The sequence below is a fragment of the Pantherophis guttatus genome, chromosome 1, assembly GCF_059756535.1.
Source record: "Pantherophis guttatus breed Tessera chromosome 1, ASM5975653v1, whole genome shotgun sequence".
In the NCBI taxonomy this organism is placed as follows: Eukaryota; Metazoa; Chordata; class Lepidosauria; order Squamata; family Colubridae; genus Pantherophis; species Pantherophis guttatus.
In genome coordinates this window covers 30,760,235-30,780,455 of record NC_142063.1, presented here as the reverse complement: position 1 = coordinate 30,780,455, position 20,221 = coordinate 30,760,235, and the positions used below count along the sequence as shown (strand labels likewise).

At 38.0% G+C, this 20,221-nt stretch overlaps 1 protein-coding gene across 2 annotated transcripts; it reads left to right on the top strand.

The window, feature by feature from the left end:
• Positions 1-1,500: 1,500 nt before the first annotated feature.
• On the top strand, positions 1,501-19,613 carry NAA30 (N-alpha-acetyltransferase 30, NatC catalytic subunit). Of its 2 annotated transcripts, none has more exons than XM_034433444.3 (5): positions 1,501-1,671; positions 3,471-4,379; positions 9,164-9,287; positions 10,075-10,130; positions 17,805-19,613. In XM_034433444.3, exons 2-5 carry the CDS (start codon positions 3,474-3,476, stop codon positions 17,940-17,942), a joined length of 1,224 nt encoding a protein of 407 aa, XP_034289335.2. In that variant the 5' UTR covers positions 1,501-1,671; positions 3,471-3,473; the 3' UTR covers positions 17,943-19,613. The 2 variants fall into 2 exon arrangements, with proteins under 2 accessions (XP_034289335.2, XP_034289334.2); XM_034433443.3 differs by lacking the exon at positions 1,501-1,671 and adding an exon at positions 2,907-3,331.
• The last annotated feature ends 608 nt before the right edge of the window (positions 19,614-20,221 follow it).

Genomic DNA, 20,221 nt, shown 5'->3' with positions numbered 1-20,221 from the left:
ATTTCCAAAGTTATGCCACTAGGAGTGGCTTGCATACCTTAAAATGACTATTAATAGTGCCCAGTGTCACCAAAGCCATAACATAGGAGGAAAAATGTAGTTGCCTCTGTCTACAACAACAGTCAATCCAATTTACCATATCTATGTACAAAATACACAAAATGATCTAAAAATAAATAATCCAGACAGGTAAATCGTGTTTCTGAGCCACGAATGAAAATGATGCAAAGAATCTTATGCAACATTGCCCCCTGGCGAAATGTATTTGTTAAAACACCATATTCTAAAACTCCAATTCCATTTCTGTGATCTGGGCATTGGAAGCAGCACACAACGTTAAGCAAACATATTAGCTACAAAACCTCCAGCTGTACAAATGGCTCTTATGAGAAAAGGTTGTTGTTTTTTAGAATGCTAATGATTCTTTTAAACCACTGAGGCCATGGCCGAGAGAGAAAAACAGAAAATAAATTGCATAGCATCAGGCAACTTTAGGGGCTATTTCTGTATGTTTCCACCCATTCACTGAGGCCACCTAGAGGTGAGGGCATTCTCAAGGTGTGTCAATTGAGAAATGTAATTTTGCAGTATCTAGGAAGCATACCTTCTCAGTAATGGTCCCTGTCCCCTAGAATGATATCCACCCAGATACGTACTACTCCCACTTCTGATTTTTCACAAATGGTTAAAAACCTACCTGTTCCCCCAGATCTTGGGTTAGGGTAGTGTACAAGCCTTCCCCCATTTTTGGTGATGGTGATGATATTGGTCTTTTTATATTTTGAGGTTGGTCTTCTGATCAGCTGTATTATTTCTATTAATGTTTTCTTCTTTTTTATATACACTGAGAGCATATGCACCAAAGACAAATTCCTTGTGTGTCCAATCACACTTGGCCAATAAAGAAATCCATCCATCCATATCTACTTCCTTATTCTTCTAAATTGTTAGTTTTGGTTGGGCAGCACAAAAATTGAAATATTAATTTATAAGAAGTTCAAGCTAACAAGTGTCTTTTAAATGCCAAACTAAATATTAATGACAACAGTTCTACTTAGCAAGCACCATATGAAACACGTGTGTTTCAAATGAACTTGCATTACTTTAAGCATAAATTTAATGTCACTGAATTATTTCAAGTGCCTATTTAGCCTATCTTTTTTTTCACACAGGGGCATATTATACAACTTTTTTTTTCACAGGGGCATTCATACAACCTACAAACATAGCTAGTTGAAATATGCCTTTTTCTAACAATCTCCAGCAGCTGGTATTTAATATATGATATCAATTATTTAGGGGACAGTGAACCGCCATCAAGATTAGCTGTTGATAAATTTCAGAGTCCGTGGACCTATCTAGTTCCTTTTTTTACCTATCTAATGTAGTGGTCATTGCCACCATCTGATGGAGTGAATTCCATACCTGAACTATGTATTTCTAGTCCTTTTTGCACAATATCACTGACCTCACCCAAGAAGAGGTCATGTCTGACATCACTGACACCTTTATGACTTCAGACTGAAAGAACATGGCCATTCCAAGCTGAACAGATGAGGTTTCTTAGGGGGGAAAACCCACACAAAATGCCCTGTGTATTACTTGGACTATCTCAACAATGCAGTAAACACTTTGCAAGTCTCAGGACTATATAAAAGCAGTGAAAAACAGGTAGGTAGCTTTCTTCTAACTGGTTGGTATCTTCCAGGTATGTTGAACAGTAGCTTCCAGACCCACAGGAAAATTGTAGTCTAATATTCAAGATAGTCACCTGACTGAGAAATTTCAGTGGAAATAAGAATCAAATGGAGGAAGAAGGGACTTAATAGCAAATAAATTGACTGAATAGGCCAAATTTCCCCATCTCAAGACTCTCCAAATCCATTGAGTGTAGACCTTATCACTGCAGCAAACACTATCAGTCATTACTCCTTAGAGGATGCATGCTATAAGGTGGGTCAAACCAAATGATTTACCTCAGATATTTTGTGAAATATCTGGTTCATACATCTGAAAATTGGACTGACAGATTTGGTTTATTTGAACAGTCCTCCACAACTATCAGATTAAGCACAGATGGTCTTCCACAACCATCATTTTCCCTTCCAGTTACATTCCATCCAGTCAACCTTGATTCCTGGTGACTACAGGAACAAGCCTCTGCCCTTTTCTTGGCAACATTTTCATTTTGTAGTTTGTCACGGTCTCTTTCTTCCCAGGGCTGAGACAGGCAGGCACCAGGCTAAAAATCACTAGCCTGGTACCTTTCATGGTTGCACCAAACTAGCTTTCTGTTCATCAGAATGGTACCCTATGACTATCATTAAGTGTTGTACCTTATGATTCTTGACAAATGTATATTTTCTTTTTATGTACACTGAGAGCATATGCGTGTCCAATCACACTTGGCCAATAAAAAGTTCTATTTTATTCTATTCTATCTTCCCAGTTTTGTCTGATGAAGCGGGAATGAGTGACCACACCCAAAATATAGAAATAATCTTGCATGTTTCAGCTGATTCATGTTAAAAGAATCTGATCATTCCAAATACAGGGTTTCCTAAAGTTGGCAACTTTTAAGATGTGAGGACTTCCAATTACCAGAATGCTAGCTGGGGAATTCTGGGAGTTGTAGTCCACACATCTTAAAAGTTGGCAAGTTTGAAAAATGCTGACTATATTTCGGGGAGCGGGAGGAGCCTTCCTCCATATATAAGGCACAACCGCTCTCCCTTGGCTGCCTTGGTGATAATAATCCAGTCCTTGTCTGGTAGAAAATGCCTTTCACCACTCGCTTCCCCCCCCCACCCGCCACCCGCCACCCGCCACCCGCCACCCGCCTCGCTCAAGTTTGTTCCCGCCTAGTCGCGCTTCATAACAATGTGCGCTTGCGCCGCTCCGCCGATGTCGACAGAGCCTTCCATTACAGGAAGGTAACCACTAGTACGGTCTCGTTCTCCTTTTTCTGACCATAGAGTCTCTGACTACCACCGCAAGCGGAATGGAGCCAGTGACAATACAATACCAACCCTGGCGGCAAGGCCAGCCGTAAAGCGAGCGGCAATCAAATGTCGCGCGCGGTCGCCTCGGAGGGAAAGGAGCTCGTGAGAAGCCACGCCTCTGACCCCTTTCTCCTTCCTCTCCCTCAGTCCTTCCTCGGGGCCAGTCATAAAGTAAAACGACGCGAAGTGTCGCGCCTCGTCCCTGATTCTGGAGCCGCGGCGGCCAGGCCTGACAGGAAACCTAGTCGCGCTTTACGGCCGCTGGATGAGGAGGAGCGGAGAAAGGGAGCGGGAGGTGCCGCGGCTGCTGCTGCTGAAGGGACTTTGGGGTGAGGAGGAGGAGGAGGAAGAGGGAGCACGCGGGTGGGGTTGTGTGAATGGAAAAGGAAAAGGGAAGAGTTGGGCGTTTTCTTCTTACACTTTCACTCTTTTTCTCTTCGCTTCCCTCCTTCCTTTTGGTCTCCTCAGGACATGGCCGAGGTACCGCCCGGGCCTAGCAGCCTCCTCGCTTCGCCGCCGGGAGCCGCCGCTGCGCTCCTCTCTCCCTTTCCGGGAACTGCTGAAGAGGAGGAGGAGGAAGAGGAGGACGAAGAGGAAGGAGGAGGAAGGCGCTCCTGCAGGGAGGAGGAGGAGGAGGAGGAGGAAGCTGAGGAGGAAGGCATGCGGGAGGGGAGCCTGCCCCGCCGCCGCGTTTGCCAGCCCCATCGCCACTACCATCAGCTCAACGGGCTCATCGCTGGGTCGGACTTGCGGCACTTGCGAAGCTCCCTGAAGGACAAGGTTTTAAGCAACAGCAACGAGAACCAGTGTCCGCCCAATAGCAAGAAAAACAGCAAGGCCACCATCACCACTGGCCCTGGCAAAACAATGGGACACGGGCAGGAGCCCCAGCATCCCTGTCAGGGAGGGGAACGGGAGACAAGTCCATCTTCACCACTCAGCAACCACCACCAGGCCCCTTGCCCCCAGGCAAGGACTGCACAGTCCCAGCAGCAGCAGCACTACCACCACCATCACCACTGTGATGCTTCTGCTCCCTCTGCTGGGGACAGGAATGGGCTGGTTGGGGGAGGAGAGTTGGAGGAAGGTGAGGATCAGGAGTTGGAAAGGGAAGAGGAGTCCTTGCTACTTCTCTCCAGATCCTTGGCCTCTACCTGCAGTTTGCAAAAATGCTCCATGAGTCCCCATACAGACACTTCCTGGGGCCCCCAGCAGGTGAAGGAGGAGAAAGGGGACCTCACAATACGATATGTTCGATACGAGTCCGAGCTACAGATGCCAGACATCATGAGACTGATCACCAAAGATCTGTCTGAACCCTACTCCATTTACACTTATAGGTATTTTATCCACAACTGGCCTCAGCTTTGCTTTTTGGTAAGTTGGGGGTGCAGACATGATTAAAAATGTGTTGCAAGGTTGAAGGGTAAAAGGAAGAGTGTTGGAGATGGATGGACAGCAGTGGGTGATATGGAGAAAATTAATAGGGTAAGCAAAATTCTCACATCTGTCATTCACCAGTAGTCAAATTGTGAAATAAATCATACGCAAACTAGGTAATTATGTAAGTGTGGTTTGAACTATGCATAATTATTCATAAACTTTGCCCACATGTAAAGTGTAAACTGAAGACCAATCCCTCTATAATTTTGTTCCCAAGATAAAGGAAATTGAATTGTGCTTGGTGAATTTGGAATTACGTATGCTTATTTTTCAATGGTTTGGGGATACTGAGTTATATTGTCATTAGTTTGTTTTTAGAGTTTGTTCTATCAATGCCCAGTTAAAATCAGAAGTAGTAATGTCTTAGAAAATATTTGAGTTGAAATTTGTACAAAGTTTTCTATTTATGGAGCGAATGTTTGAGAAGTAAATTAGGATTAATACAATCTTACAATGCTACTGAAAAACTCATTTTGGGGATTTTAAATATGAATATTCCTTGGTACTTCATGGTATTCAATTTTAACTTGGTACCATTTATGTAATTTTAATGTTCTGTATAAAATTTAAATTGCAACTTATTTTCAGAGATGAAAGCCTACATGTTATGTGCAACATGCCTCTTACCAAATTGTATGTCTTAAATAGACATGATTCTATATACAGAAAGCAGTTCATTCTCCCATAAAAAGGTGAGCATAGATCTTGAACCATAATTGTAAGGAGAGGGTAGTTTGAAAGGAAAAAAGGGAGGATTTCTTAAATGATTCTACCATACTACATTAAATATTTCTTTTTTAAAAAGATAATTATGTTAGTGTTTCTTGTTTATTACTTATTAGCAGACTAAACTGCTATCTACTTAGTCAAATATCAGGTTAGCCAGCCTTCCTTTTAAAACTCCATGTATCATACAAGCAACGGGAAAAAAGAGTATGTTTGCTTGAAAGTCAGTTCTCTTAAGATACCTCTTACATAAGATTATCTAAGATATCTCTTTAGAGATAAGATATCTCTAAAATATTTTACAAATTAAAAGAAAAGTTTCTAATGGTTTGACATGTTTATTTGTGATGTCTACAGACCCTTAATACAGTCATTTTTAAAATTTTCAGTGAGAAAATATTCTGAGGATATTTGAGGTGTTGAAGCAAAGGCAAAAGGAGCAATAAACATGAAAACTTGCCTGAGTTAGATAGGATGACATGAAGATTTGTATAAGTAATACATCAATGTAATATAAATAAAAGCTTATAAGGGGCATCTCCTTGGGGAAACTCCTGCCCTAGCTGGATGAGCTATGTCCAGATTTATAGCTTTCATTTGGAATCTATATTCCCTTTTGCAAAATAATGAAAATAGGTAGCAACTATTATGTAAAAATAAGAAAGGTCTATTTCTATATTTCTGTTGGTTTGTTTAATGAATGGACAGTATAAGCAATGACTGGTTTAGACTCTACAGAAAAGTTTACAATTTTTCCCTATGCTGTCTCATGAAAAACAATTCAGAAATACAAACTTTGCTGTACAATATTTCAGTACTAGCATAATATCTTTACAGCAAACTAGGAACAAAAATAGTAGTTGGAAATGTAACAAACTATTTTATTTTCAAATATAGTCCTGGCTTTTTTAAAACAAAAAGTGACATGACAAAAAAAAGTTTACAAATGGTTATATATGTTTGTCTACATAGCAAAAACTTAGAAAGTAACTCAGAAACATTATGCCAGTCCTATTCTTATTAGTTTAATATGAGTGTAGGGGATATAGTGATGTTTGGTAACCTTCAAAGTCTTCAACAATGTTATCTTGATGTATTGGGTTATTAATGAATATTCTAGTATTGCAGGGTGTTAAAGGTTAACAAAGTAGCATTGCAGTTAATTTATTAATTTATTTATTAATTTTATTTCTATACCGCCCTTCTCCCGAAGGACTCAGAAAAATTAAGAACAGGATGGGTTACTTCTATATGTTAAGCAAGGCTGCAACTTGTCCTTCTAGGTTTCTTTTTAAGTAGGGATTATCATCAAACCAGGATACCATATGAAGGAATATGGTGTGTTGCTGCTCAAAATTATTGTTTTCCATATATTATGAAGAACATGTTTTGTGAAAATACCAATATCCCTATGTGATATGAGGAGAGCTTATAGATTGCTTGCAAACTAGGCCAAAGATCATTACATACTTGAAAGAATCTAGGAGAATATTAATTTATTAAGTTTTCCCTCCAAAATTACTTTCAAGGCTAGGAATTATTTACCTTTTGATTGCTCAGGAACACCCTCATGTTATCTGGATTAAACATTATTCAAACATTGATTAATAATATATTGGTGATCATATTGGTATTTTAGTACTTGAATAGCTAGCTTTGATTTTAACTTTAAGGATTTTAACATAGTCGGAAAGCTCAAGAACGTCCACATATTATCTGGATTAAACATTATTCAAACTTTAATTAGTATTGATATTATATTGGCAATAATATTTGTATTATATTGGTAATAATCTTGGTATTTTAGTATTTGAATAGTTAGCTTTGATTTTAACTTTTAAGGATTTTAGAATACTTGGAAAGTTACTCTCCCAGATATATTCATTGGATTAGAAGAAGTAAAAGTCCTAAGGGGTCCTCCCTAGAACTGATTGAAACACAGTTCCTCAATTCTTTAATTCTAAATGCATACCTTTTGGTATACAAAAGCAAATCTGACAAACCTGAAATCAGCCTGCTCTCAGTTTGCGATTTCCCCCTCTTTCATGGATTCGCCTGCTGTTTATCCCACCTTTCTATGGCTGGGATAATGTAATAAATTATGATTAATGTGCCTTCAAAAAAAGAAAAAGAAAAAAGCTAAGGACTTGAAGGCACATTGACAAGAGGAGGTAGTCTGTCGCATATACCTGATTTTATTTGATTTGGGTAGTGAGGTATATAAATTGGAATGTCTAGAAAATATTTAGGAAGCAATTCCAAAATGCTTTAATCAAAATGCTTTTTTAAGAATTGTCTTCCCGGAAGGACAGAAAAAATCCTCTGATTTCCCAGGATCAGATACTGATCACTCACAGGAATAGGAATAGATGATTATAACCCTGGTTTGGAATACTCAGGCATTGATCTTTCCAGTTATTATTGCTGCTTCACTGCCCTTTCTATCAGAAATTATTGCAGGATCAGTCTAAGTGTGATCTAATCTGAATCTAATGCTCATTTCTTTAATTTATCAAGTATTCTGCAGATATAATTAATTTACCTACATAACTTAGACCTAGCTTCATTTTTGGGTGAAAATACGGATTCTGACATTTGTGATTGCCTGGGTGTTTTAGAATTTTAAGATTCTAAATGAGATTTCAGAATAAAGTTTTCTTGACTTGCATGAAGCGTGGTCAATAATCTTGACTCATTGTATGAGCAAGATGCCCCTTTGCAGCAACAATCTGTTCTGTAAGCATTATAAATATTGTGTAAATAAACATCTGCAAGCATGAGGGTACATGCTTATTTTGAATGCTAGCATAATCATATTAAAAATCATGCAGGTTGAACAGTTGTGTTAACTATGTATATGTTTCGTGATCTTACTGCATGCACCTAATGCAAAAAGTAGATCAGAAAAAAACGAACGTTAGGTTTCAGCTAAAATATCATCTACAGCTGTAACTAGATTCAATATATTTTGTCAGGATTCATGACATTTTCTTTTTCAATTCTTACCTTTTCCAATCTCAACATTCTAAGTTACGTATTTTTATAGAAGGATAAAGATTGATGTTAGTACTTTTTGTCAGATCTACCAAGAGAAACATATTTTGAAACTAACAACTGTAAAATATAGATAAAAGTATATAAATCTCGCAATATCTATTATAAAAGAACCATGCAATGGATTTGTCAGAAATAACTTTATGAAAGCAAAAAAATTTAAAATGTGCTCACTAAAAATTACATTTTAAAATTGATCTACATTTCATAATCTTTGACTATTAAAATTACAAAGGCCATTTCTTTTTTCATGTTTCAGTTATTTCAGCTCTAATATAGCTCTTATTAGAATTGCTGATTGATCAATATTTCAGTTATGTACTTTCTACTTGGAATTTAATAATTCTGTTCCTCATAAAAATAAAAGATCCATTCTCAAAGAATAGAAAAGTATCACTGAAGAATAATTCAAACTACATTGAGATACTGGATAAAATACTGTGTAAGGTCCAGGCCAAACAGGCTAAAGATAACATTTAGTGTACTAAATATTATAAACAGAAGGTAGTTTGAATAGCTTCCTAACTTATATGCCTCTTAACACATGCCCCTTAGAAGATTTGTGAAGCTTTCTTAAATAACATAGATTTTTAAAAAGCAATAGAGAGAAGAAAGGCACCCTGAGTGCTATCACGCCATACATAAAAGATGCATCTACCCATTCTGGAGCAGTTTCTTATTCACTATTAGCCCTTTGTGATAGCAAATTAATACACTATGCATGTGTCTGGGCAGATATTTGTGCTCATACAACTTAACATCCAAGCCAAGGATTCTTTTGAAAGAAACTAATTTAAGCTTCTGTTAATAAAAGTTTTGGGGAATTTCCAAGATGGGATCTTTTTAAAAATGTGTCTATAAAATTGTGATTTTATGGCACTGTGTGTTAGCCTTAACCTACAAGATGTGTTTTGTTTGGTTTTTGTTTTGTTTTTAAGGCAATGGTAGGTGATGAGTGCGTAGGTGCAATCGTCTGCAAGTTGGACATGCACAAAAAGATGTTTCGTAGAGGTTATATAGCCATGTTAGCGGTGGATTCCAAATACAGAAGAAAAGGCATAGGTAAGAATAGCAGTTGCATCTTTTTGAAGCCTTCTGAAAGTAATATACTTTCAGTTAGCTATTGCTTTCAGGTAAATATTTTTGCATACAATTGCCTTTCTTTGTGGCAATTAATTTAATCAATATTTTTTTTAAAATGAAGCACTCTGCTATTGTCATGTACTTATGTGCAGCTCATGAGTCCTTATTCTGTGGATATCCACTTTGAACTCATCACCGACCCTATTCATAAAAGTTCTGCTGCAGTGATGTTGACAAGACAAACATGCCTCATATTTGTGAAATATATTCTCTTTAGGTTGGCTGCTTTCTCTTGTGAGCCACCGCTGTATACAAGAGATTCACAGGTTAAAAGGAGACTGGGGACAGAAATTTAACCCATTAAAGGAAAGGGATATGCATGATTTTATTAGCTTAGTCTGTACCCCATTGGTTCCCTTACTTTACCGTACACTATGTTGTGGCAGGCTAAGTGACACTGCCTCTGGAAACTGCTATACAAATTTTTGTAAGTCAATGCTAAAGGATAATCCTAAATAAGATCTTTGAATGTTGTGCCATGATACCTCATTTATACTTAACATAAAAGACATGAGTGTTTGGATTGCTTTCCCTCTCCCTTAGAGACATTTTTTTAAAAAATGTGTAGACTATCATATTACTAATTGTTACTTCTTAAATTATGCATGTGTTGGAAGATCAGGACACAGGATAGTTCATGCTAGTTCATGCTGTAATAATTTGTACTTGAAGTTTTTACATTTTTTGTTTTTTATTTGTATTCCAGGTACAAACTTGGTTAAGAAAGCTATTTACGCCATGGTAGAAGGAGATTGTGATGAGGTAATTATTTTGTTTCTTTGAAGGAACTTTGTTTTTCTCCCTTGCTTCACTTGAAGGCTATTTTTCCAAATGCAGTTTACTATTTAAGCGAGGCTTCGGTTTAAGTAAAATATTTTCAGAAAAACATACTGAATGTTTTCTGGGACTCCAAAGAATGAATTTGACTTCTTTGGGCTGTGCAGAAAAATACATGAAATCTGTCTTTACATGAGCAAAAACCCTAAACAGATCTAGATAGTAATATAAGTGACCTAAAGTAGTGATTTGACCTTGCATAGTATAGTAAAAGCTTATGATATTTTGGGGATATAGTACATGAAAATGAGGTAGCATGTAAATTACAGAAACCCATACTGGCTCCGTTGTCACCTGGATCAACAAGGACCATGCTAGGTGTTGGATTTCCTGGACATCTAGTAAAAAGTAAGCTACAGGACTCAGGATTAGCAGCTGCAGAACTACTGGAAGGAAAGGTGTTTTGATTGAAAACAAAGAAATAATGATCTGTTATTACAGTTTAAGTCCAACAAGAGAATTTTTGAAATGAATGTACCAGTTCTGGAAAGAACATCATCCAAAAACAGAAGCAACAGAACAGAGGCTAGCAACATCAATTTATAATATGAAATAAAATATTCACAGAAGCAGAATTGGAAGAATTGCAAATGTCTACCCAGGACAAAGAAATCAAAACCTTGCCAGAAGTAACTCAGACTATAAAGGCAAACTAAGGGGAGTTGGCAGTTAGAGGAAGCCAGCACAGCTATAGAACTGTTTTCATTTGGAAACCAGGCACCCTCTATTATGCCTCAGAAAGAACAAAGCCCTCTAACTAAAGAACTAGAAGAATTGAAGCAAAGAATAACTGAGCATCTAGAACAGCACAAAAACAATAGAATAAGGTTGCCTGCATTGAAGCTTGTTCCAAAGAAACAGCTGGCATAAGCATTAAAATATGCCAATGCTGTAATATTAAATATAAGCACCAGCTCACTGCATGAAACAAACCAACTAACATACAGCACATCTACAGTTATAACTGAATATCTGGGATGCAAAATCAAAGAAGAAAGAAGAAAATCTTTCTTCTTTCTGGGATGCAAAATCACTGAATATCTGAGATGCAAAATCAAAAAACAAAGAAGAAAAAAAGCCAAACAGTATACCACCAAAATGGAAGGCTGGAAAATAAGATTAGCAAACGAGATCAGATGCAAGTAAGCTAGAATTTAGATTTTAAAAAAACTGAAGAATACCTAATCAAGAAATACCACTTAGAAACAAGGAAGCTCAAAGAACACTGGAAATAATAAAGTAGCAAATAACAGCCAAGCAAATTAGCAGATACAAAACTTGAATTGCAAATTATAGGCAGAACCTTCAATTTTAATCCAGTCAGAAAGGTTTCTATCAGTCCATTAATGGAGATACTGCAGTGAAAGAACAAATATTCTACATTCATAGAATTATAGTGTTAGAAGAGAACATTTAAGTCATAAAGTTATATCTCCTACTCACTGGAGGAAATCCAAATTCCTTCATTTAACTTTCTATTTAACTTTCACTTGAAAGTTATCTAAAGAAGAAAAGCCCACAATTTTTCTGGGTACATAGTTCCACAATTGAACTGCTCTTATGGTTGGTGTTTTTTTTCTAACATTTAATCAGAATCTGCCTTCTGTGACTTGAATTCATTATTTCATCTCCTGAAATCCAGACACCTGATTTAATCTTCTAAAAATAATATATATATATATATATATATATATATATATATATATATATATATACGCACACACACGCGCGCACACACACACACACACACACACACACACACCTTTCATGTATTAGAAGAGTGCCATCATATTTTCCTTCACTCCTGTCTTCTTAAATTTAAATAAATCCATCTCTTAATCTTATAGGAATTAGTTTTCAACAATCTTCTGATCATCAACATTGCTCTTCCCTGAATCTGTTTCTGATCTGTTTCAATTCTTAACAGTGTGATTCCAGAATTTTACATAGTATTCAAGGCAAAGTCTTACAAATGCATAAAAAATAATAATTAGATTCCAAAATTGGTATGCCAAAAGAGTTGCTTTTAGGTAGTCAAAACACATTCCAAGTGATTTGGTTCATATATGTAATAAAATGGGGTTTAGTTGCAGCTGTGGGACAAAACACAGTGATTCCACGCAGAAATAGCTTTGGGGTTGGGTGAGGCAGGAAAAAGCCATGGTTAGCAGTAATAGCTGAACAGAGGGAGGAAAGATCCTGCAGGGGCATGTTAGTGGGATATTCTAGTGTTTTTGATGATCAATAGCAACTGAGGAAGGGATAAAAAGAGCTGGAAGGCTGCTCTATAAATTTATTAAAATCCTTAAAATTGAAGAGATGTGTTTAACTCATCTTTAGTCAGCCTTAAAATTAAGAATGTTTGCATTACCACTTTCCCCCATTCTTTGTGCTACTTCCACTTTCTTGACTTGTATTTTCTTTATTTTTAAAAATCAAGTCAATGGTAGTTGTGTCTTCCATCTTTTTTTAAAAAAAATTGAACACAAACTTATAAAATAAACTAGTCAAAATTATTATGAAGTGATTCTTCATAATAACTTATTTTTGGGAAGCCTGACTGGAAATTCACATTCCTTAAGTATCTAGAAAGCAAGAAATACTCAGAATACTATTAAACTTGAATGTCAGCATTGAATTGCTGCTTAAAGAGCAAGTGGTTTGGCAGGATTTGTTCAGAGAGTTTAGTTTTCTAGTAGCAATAATCCAGAGTTTTAGGTCCTTAGGTCTAACTACTTTTACTAGCAAAAAAAAAAAAAAATGAAATGTATGATGCGACTTTTATTTATACTTGTGGTATTTTTCTTATAATACCAGTTTTATTTACATATAAAATTAATAATTATGCTAGTAGATTTAATAGAACATTTTGCAATTTTTTGCCATCAGATCAACTCCTAGCAATTATCTGGAGAAGTCCTTTTAGTTTTCTTGGCAACGTTTTGGAAGTGGCTTTCCATTTCTGATTTGCTCTCAAGAATTTAAAATGTACAGGTAGTCTTTGACCAATTGGGGCCACAATTTAGGCTGCTAAATGATGCAGTTATTAAGCAAATCATCATGTGACTGGATTTGATTTTACAACCATCTTTTTTGTGGTTAAGTGAATTGCATGGTCATTAAGTGATTTTGGCTTCCCCAATTGACTTTGCTTGGCAGAAGCCAGCTGGGAAAGTTGTAAATTGCAGTCCCATGAACACAAGATGCTGCAACCATTGTGAATGTAAACTGATTGCCAAGTGCCTAAATTGCAATTGCAATGACCATAGGGATGTGGTCGTTATAACTTCAAAGTCAGTTCATAAGTCACTTTTTTTTTGAGGCTGCAGTAACTTTGAACAATTGTGAAACAAACTATTGTAAGACTAACTGAAATAAGACTAATCATAAACTTTGTTATGGCTTAATGTAATATAAGCAGTAACATTTGTTCATGTCATTCAAACTTGTAAAAAACTCTTTAGTGAAGAAATCCAGTGACTACTAACAGTTATCTAATCACTTTTTCTTGATTAAAACGAGATGTAAATATTCTGGAAACCTCACTCTCTTAAATGTTGTGCTTCTAGATTGCTCAGTAATATAGTACCGAATTTTCCGGCGTATAAGATGACTGGGCGTATAAGACGACCCCCAAATTTTCCTGTTAAAATATAAGGTTTGGGCTATACTCGCCGTATAAGACTACCCCTCTTCCAACGCACACCAAATAAAAATTAAAAAAACATCAACTGGCTCACCCACAATGTAAAAGCAGCTGTGCTAGACCCAAAATGGCCCCTGAAACAAGCAGGAACCTCACACAGCCACAAAAAGCCCAAAAAACCAACTTTCACACTTTACACACGCACAACACAACACAACACAACTGGCTCATCCACAATGTAAAAGCAGCTGTGCTAGACCCAAAATGGCCCCTGCAACAAGCAGGAACCTCACACAGCCACAAAAAGCCCAAAAACCCAATTTTCACACTTTACACACACAAAATTCCACATACAGCTTTGTGAGATTTTGTGTGTTTGTGTAGTTAGAGTGAAACACTACAGAAACACACTAAATCTCAGAAAGCTGCACAAATATTATTTTATTTTATTTTATTTTTATTTTTATATGAAAGCTAAATTTAAAACTTCCTAAACTTTAAATGGCTAGTTCTAAAAAAGAACAACTAAAAAAAAACCCAATTAACTATTTTTTTTTAAAGATCCCAAAGGGGAAAAAAACTTACCCAATAGAACAGGGGTCTCCAACCTTGGCAACTTTAAGACTTGTAGACTTCAACTCCCAGAATTCCTCAGCCAGTTTTGTTTTGCTGGCTGAGGAAGTCAACAACTCCCTGCCTGCTTGATTGCTGATGGAATGGATTCAGGCAAGCGAAGCAAGGCAAGCAGCTAAGGCAGTGGTTCTCAACCTTCCTAATGCCGCGACCCTTTAATACAGTTCTTCATGTTGTGGTGACCCCCAACGATAAAGTTATTCCTAAAACCATCAAAAATATGTGTTTTCCGATGGTCTTAGGCCAGGGGTCCCCAACCTTTTGGACCTCAGGGACTACCAACTGCATAATTTTAAATTTCGCGGACCACTAATAGGAATCCAGTGCGCCGCTTGCTGAAGCACCTGGACTCCCAGTACGGGATGGGGTCCTTCAGGCACTCTCCCGTCTCTCTCTCTCTGTCTCCCACTCTCTCTCTCATTCTCTTTTTCTCTCTCTCTCATTTTCGCTTTCTCTCTCTCTCTCTCTCTCTCTCTCTCTCTCTCTCTCTCTCTCTTTCTTTCTTTCTCTCCCACTCTTTCTCATTCTCTCTTTCTCTCTCTCCCCCACTCACTCATTCTCTTTCTCTCTCCCCCTCTTTCTCATTCTTTCTTTCCCCCACTCTTTCTCTTTCTCTCCCCCCTCTCTCTCATTCTCTTTCTCCCCCCTCTTTCTCTCTCTCTTTCTCCCACTCTCTCTTTCTCTCTTTCTCTCTCCCCCCTTTCTCTCTCCCCCCACTCTTTCTCTCTTCCTCTCTCCCCCTCTTTCTCTTTCTCTCTCTCCCCCTCTTTCTCTCATTCTCTTTCTCTCTCCCCCTCTTTCTCTCTCTCTCCCCACTCTCTCCCTCTCATTCTGATTCTCTTTCATTTTCTCTCTCTCTCTCTCATTCTCTCTCTCTGATTCTCTCTGTCTCTTTCTCTCATTCTCTTTCATTCTGCCTTTCTCTCTCTTTCTTTCTTTGTGTCTTTCTCTGTCTCATTCTGATTCTCTCTCTTTCTCTCTCTCTCTCATCTCATGGGCCAGCCAGTGTCTTGGGGCTAAGAGGAAGTCAAGCATCTCCCTGAGAGACTGAGGGCCGGAAGAAGTGTGGGAGCGAAGCACTACTTGAACTTGTGCGGCATGAGCATTCGCCTTGGTATATTTGCGCCAGCCGATGGCCAAGGCAGCCCTCATCTCTCTGCTGAAAGTGCAGCATCAGGATTCTGCCTTGGTATATTTGCGGCACAAGGCAGCCTTCGTTTCCTGATGCTTGGGACTCAGAGCGGTAAATGGTGACTGGTCCGGGGAGCAGCTGGATTTTGCTCTCCATTGCGGATGCCAGATCAGCCCCCTGCAAGATCTCATCTTTTGAGGAACGCTCCCTGAAGCGGGGCTGGAAACTTTGGTCGGGCTCCTCGAGAGACAAGATCTTGCAGGGGGCTGATCTGGCGTCCGCAATGGAAAGCAAAATCCAGCTGCTCCCCGGACCAGTCACCATTTACCACTCCGAGTCCCAAGCAGCAGGAGAGGAGGGCTGCCTTGTGCCGCAAATATACCAAGGCGGAATCCTGATGCCGCTCTTAAGCGGAGAGAAAAAGGCAGATTTTGCTCTCCATTGCAGGCACCAGATCGCCCCCCTGCAAGCTCTCCTCTCTCAAGCAGCCCAACCAAAGTTTCCAGCCCCGCTTCAGGGAGCGCTCCTCGAGAGACGAGAGTTTACAGGGGGCCGATCTGGCATTCAGATTAGAGAGCAAAATCCAGCTGCTCTCCGGATCAGACGCCATTTACCACTCTGAGTCCCAGGCAGCAGGAGAGGAGGGCTGCCTCGCGCCACTGGCTGGCACAAATATACCAAGACGGAATGCTGTTGCCGTACAAATGAAAGTAGTGCTTCACTCCCACAACTTCCAGCCATCGCAAACGCCGCTTCTTCCCGCTTCTGCCGCCCCCTCCCCCACCGCCACAACAGCACCATTCATTCCGGATGGCGAGGGCTGCGCTCGTTTTTCTGTATTGCACCACCTGCAAAACCCCTGTGAAAGGGTTGTTTGACCCCCCAACCACTGAGCTAAGGTAAGCAAGCTGGAGGGGGAAAAGTTTTTCCCTTCTCCATGGCTCTGGCGATCCCAGCTGAGTTGCCTGATTAGCAGATCGTCAGAGCTTGGATCGCCAGAGCCATTTAAGGCTTGTCAGAGCCTTTTGGGCTGGTCTGCCTGGTTACAGGAGAACGACACCCGGCATATAAGACGACCCCCGACTTTTGAGAAGATTTTCATGTGTTAAAAAGTCGTCTTATACTCCGGAAAATACGATACAGTTCTGGTTCTGGATTAGTTGTCAGCCCAAGCAAGCATATCTTCCAATATTTTCTGCAAGAAGAATGGACACCAGGGAAACATTTTTTGTGAGCAACATCATTGTAGTTACCTTACTCTTACTCTTCCTCATTGCATTGTGAGTCAAAATTATAAGTGGTAACACAAACTGGTCTCCCTAACTGACATTAATGATATGGTATGGTATGGGGTGAGATAATCATATTAAGCACTTATCATTTTAATTGGATTAACTTTGCCATAGGATATTGTCTAATTTCGTAGTTCTAAAAATGCAGGATCTTTCTTTGTTCTAAAAATCTGACAAAGTTTGTATATGCTAAAATTATTCTTTTAATTATTGTATCTTTACCCTCAACTTTCTTTTGAAGAATTCAGGACAGTATGCAAATTGCTTCCTCCATTTTTATTCACACAAGACATTACATTATTAAATCAATTTTATTGCAGTCGTTAACTAGCATAGTTGTGAAAAATTAAGCTGAGAGTATAGTGAGCTAGCTGTAGATCACTTATAATTTATTTTCTTATTTATATCCCAATTTTCAGAAGGCTAATTCTTCCAAAATCACATATAAGCATCATTAGTACATGATTTGTTAATACCTTAATAAATACCATAAATATATGACAATCCTTCTAAGGATAGTTGATAGTAAAACACAGAAAGAGAGCAACCTCTGGGATCCTGGATCCTGGGAAAGTTCAAGAATCTTATGGAATGTCTTTTTAATGCCAGGGAACTTGTAAGTATAAATAATTGCAAGCTGTGCTATAACATTTGGTCAACAAGCTTGCTTTCACTTTAATTTGCAACTCAACTTGGGCCAGGAACTCAAGTGTTGGACTAGGATTGAGCTGGGGACCGTTTGGTCTGGCACCTGGGTGGGAAGCATATTACTGTTTGTATTTTTATGGTTTGTTGCAAACTGCCTAAAATCTGCATGAGCCTAGGCAGCCATATAAGTCCTGCAAATAAATGAAATAAAATAAAACTCCTGTTAAAAAATACGTCTTATTTTTCAGGTTGTCCTGGAGACTGAGATCACGAACAAGTCTGCATTGAAACTTTATGAAAATCTTGGCTTTGTGCGAGACAAGAGGTTGTTCAGATACTATTTAAATGGAGTTGATGCATTGCGTCTTAAACTTTGGCTGCGTTAATTGGAGGACTTCTCAACAAACATGGCAGCAGCATCTTTTGCATTCAATGCAATTTGTGTGGAATTGCTTTGCAGTTGGACATAATAACTTCCATACAGCTCTTCTTTGTGAGTGTCTCATCGAGCATTGCACCTAAATTGTTGCACTGTGTGGCATGGCGCATCTTGTTCTGAATTTACAACAGGTTGTTTCAGACTTCAAACCCTCTTGGTAACCAGGAAGATGTGCCAATAGGTAGCCAAGAGCTCCTCTTTTCATTTGCAAGTCTACTGACTCCTGTTATATAAATGGTGAACATTTTATCAAGAACCTGTGTATACAGAACACAACCTTTTTTCTTTCTTTTTTTTTTTTTGTTTGTTTAAGAGAGAAAGAAAAGCCAATGTAATTGTAAAATTCTATAAGTATACTAACATTTCATACAAATCTCACCATAGTTGTTTTTTTCCCTGGGGAAAATAAAAATTACTTCAATTTTAGGTTTTATTTTTCAATATTGAAGTTTCCATTCTTAAATATTGGTACCTCAGTGATTAGTGGATGAAAAAAATGTATTGTAGGGTGGGGTGTGTGTTACATCGAGTAACGGTAACAATTAAATTGCGTCTGCCAGTGCCTGTAGAAATACGTATATTTGTCTCCACTGCTAATTTGAGTGCATGCTTTCTTTTCTTGATTTTTTTTGTCTTTGCAAGAATGGCTTTTATTTAAATTCTGGATTTGATAATAAATTATTTCATTTATCATTTGGACAGAACTCCCATGTGAGGGCTTAAGAAGCCCTTGTCTTACAGTAAAAAGTCTAAGCTATTTTTTAGAAGAACAATTTTGAGTAGCTGCTAAAAGGGAGTCTGATGCACTTTTTCCTTTAAAGAGAGTGAGGGATCTTTTTAAAAAGCAAACAACAAATTAATGTAATCTGAATTAACTTTTATTTAATTAGAATTATCACTAGAATAGCTAAAGAACCATTATTTTTAAACAGTTGAATGAATTTAAATTCTGCTTGGACTCATGCTTATCTTCCATGTTTTAAAAATGCTTTGGTCTTTAGTTCTTGGTCTTGAAAATGAATTTCAAACCGCAATACCATGTTTGTTCTTCAGCTGCTTTCACTTTATTTTTTATTTTAGAAAAGCCAAATCTCTTGCAGTTTTAATTTTTTTCTGAATCATTTGACAGAGGAGTGTCCAAAGGTTGGTTTTAAGTTCTTCCCTCTTTTTAAAATCTACTACATGAGCTTGTATTCTTTTTCACCAGTTACACTGTGTACTTCTGTCTGTCAGTGCAATATGTAAAGCAAATCACTTCTTTTTGGCAGTTCAGCAATGACAGCATTAGTATATAATATATAAAAGCAAAACTTAAGATTGATCCCAAGTAACTCATGGGAAAAAAATCTTCTATTGATAGGAAACCCTTCAGAATTCAAGTTTGCCTTACTATGTAATATGTTAAGTTCAATCGATCATTTTATAAAACGGTTTAAGTTACTGTAAATTTGAGAGGACTTTATCTCTAGTCCCCCTCTGGAGAAGAATACCCATTCTGGATAGTTTAGCAAATTTAAAGGAAGGCCATCCTTATTTTGCACAGTCTGAGCATCTCCCCCACTATGTATAAGTTGTGAATTGTATTTGGGAAAAAATAAAGGATTTTAATTTAAAACTGGCACTTATCTCCTGATATATTTTGTATAGCTTGCTTCCCCTTTTTTCTTTCATCCTCTTGATGGTTGAGTTTGAGTTCTTAGCAACTTTCTGCCCTGTTTGCAGCACCAGGCTTGAACAGCAGATAATGGAATGCTGAGCACCATCAAATATTTTAACCATGCCCTTTTTAGCTCTAGTGTAGTCTTCCTAGTTGGCTATATTTACTTCACCTGGAAGGTGTCAGACTGAAGAAAATCCTTCTAAACCACCAGGTAAGCCCAATTTGCAATGAATTGAAATGTTTAGACAATAGGGCAATAATGCTAAATTGTGATAACATCAGACTGGAAACTTCGTTTTTACTTACTTACTTTTTTTTTTTAAGTTTCCTGCAAGTGAACCAGAAAAATTAGAGAATGCCCCTAAGTATTAATTGCTTTCAGGAGAATTCTTGTGTTCATTCCTTTTGGGCTTCTTTGACTCTAGTTAACAAAGTTTCCATGTTCTGGATTAATGTGTTGCTGGTACTTGAATGTGTTATAGTAGGAGGGTTTTTCCTAAGATTTAAATCAATAATGAATTATTGTTTAATTCATAAGGCTTCACTGCTTTAAAATACCTGTTAAA

What these genes read in the sequence shown, in the direction of transcription:
- NAA30 (XM_034433444.3), top strand. Translation starts at nt 3,474, where the DNA reads ATGGCCGAGGTACCGCCCGGGCCTAGCAGCCTCCTCGCTTCGCCGCCG. An exon ending in GGCCTCAGCTTTGCTTTTTG is followed by an intron (nt 4,380 to 9,163) that starts GTAAGTTGGGGG and finishes TTTGTTTTTAAG; the next exon opens with GCAATGGTAGGTGATGAGTG. An exon ending in TAGAAGGAGATTGTGATGAG is followed by an intron (nt 10,131 to 17,804) that starts GTAATTATTTTG and finishes CTTATTTTTCAG; the next exon opens with GTTGTCCTGGAGACTGAGAT.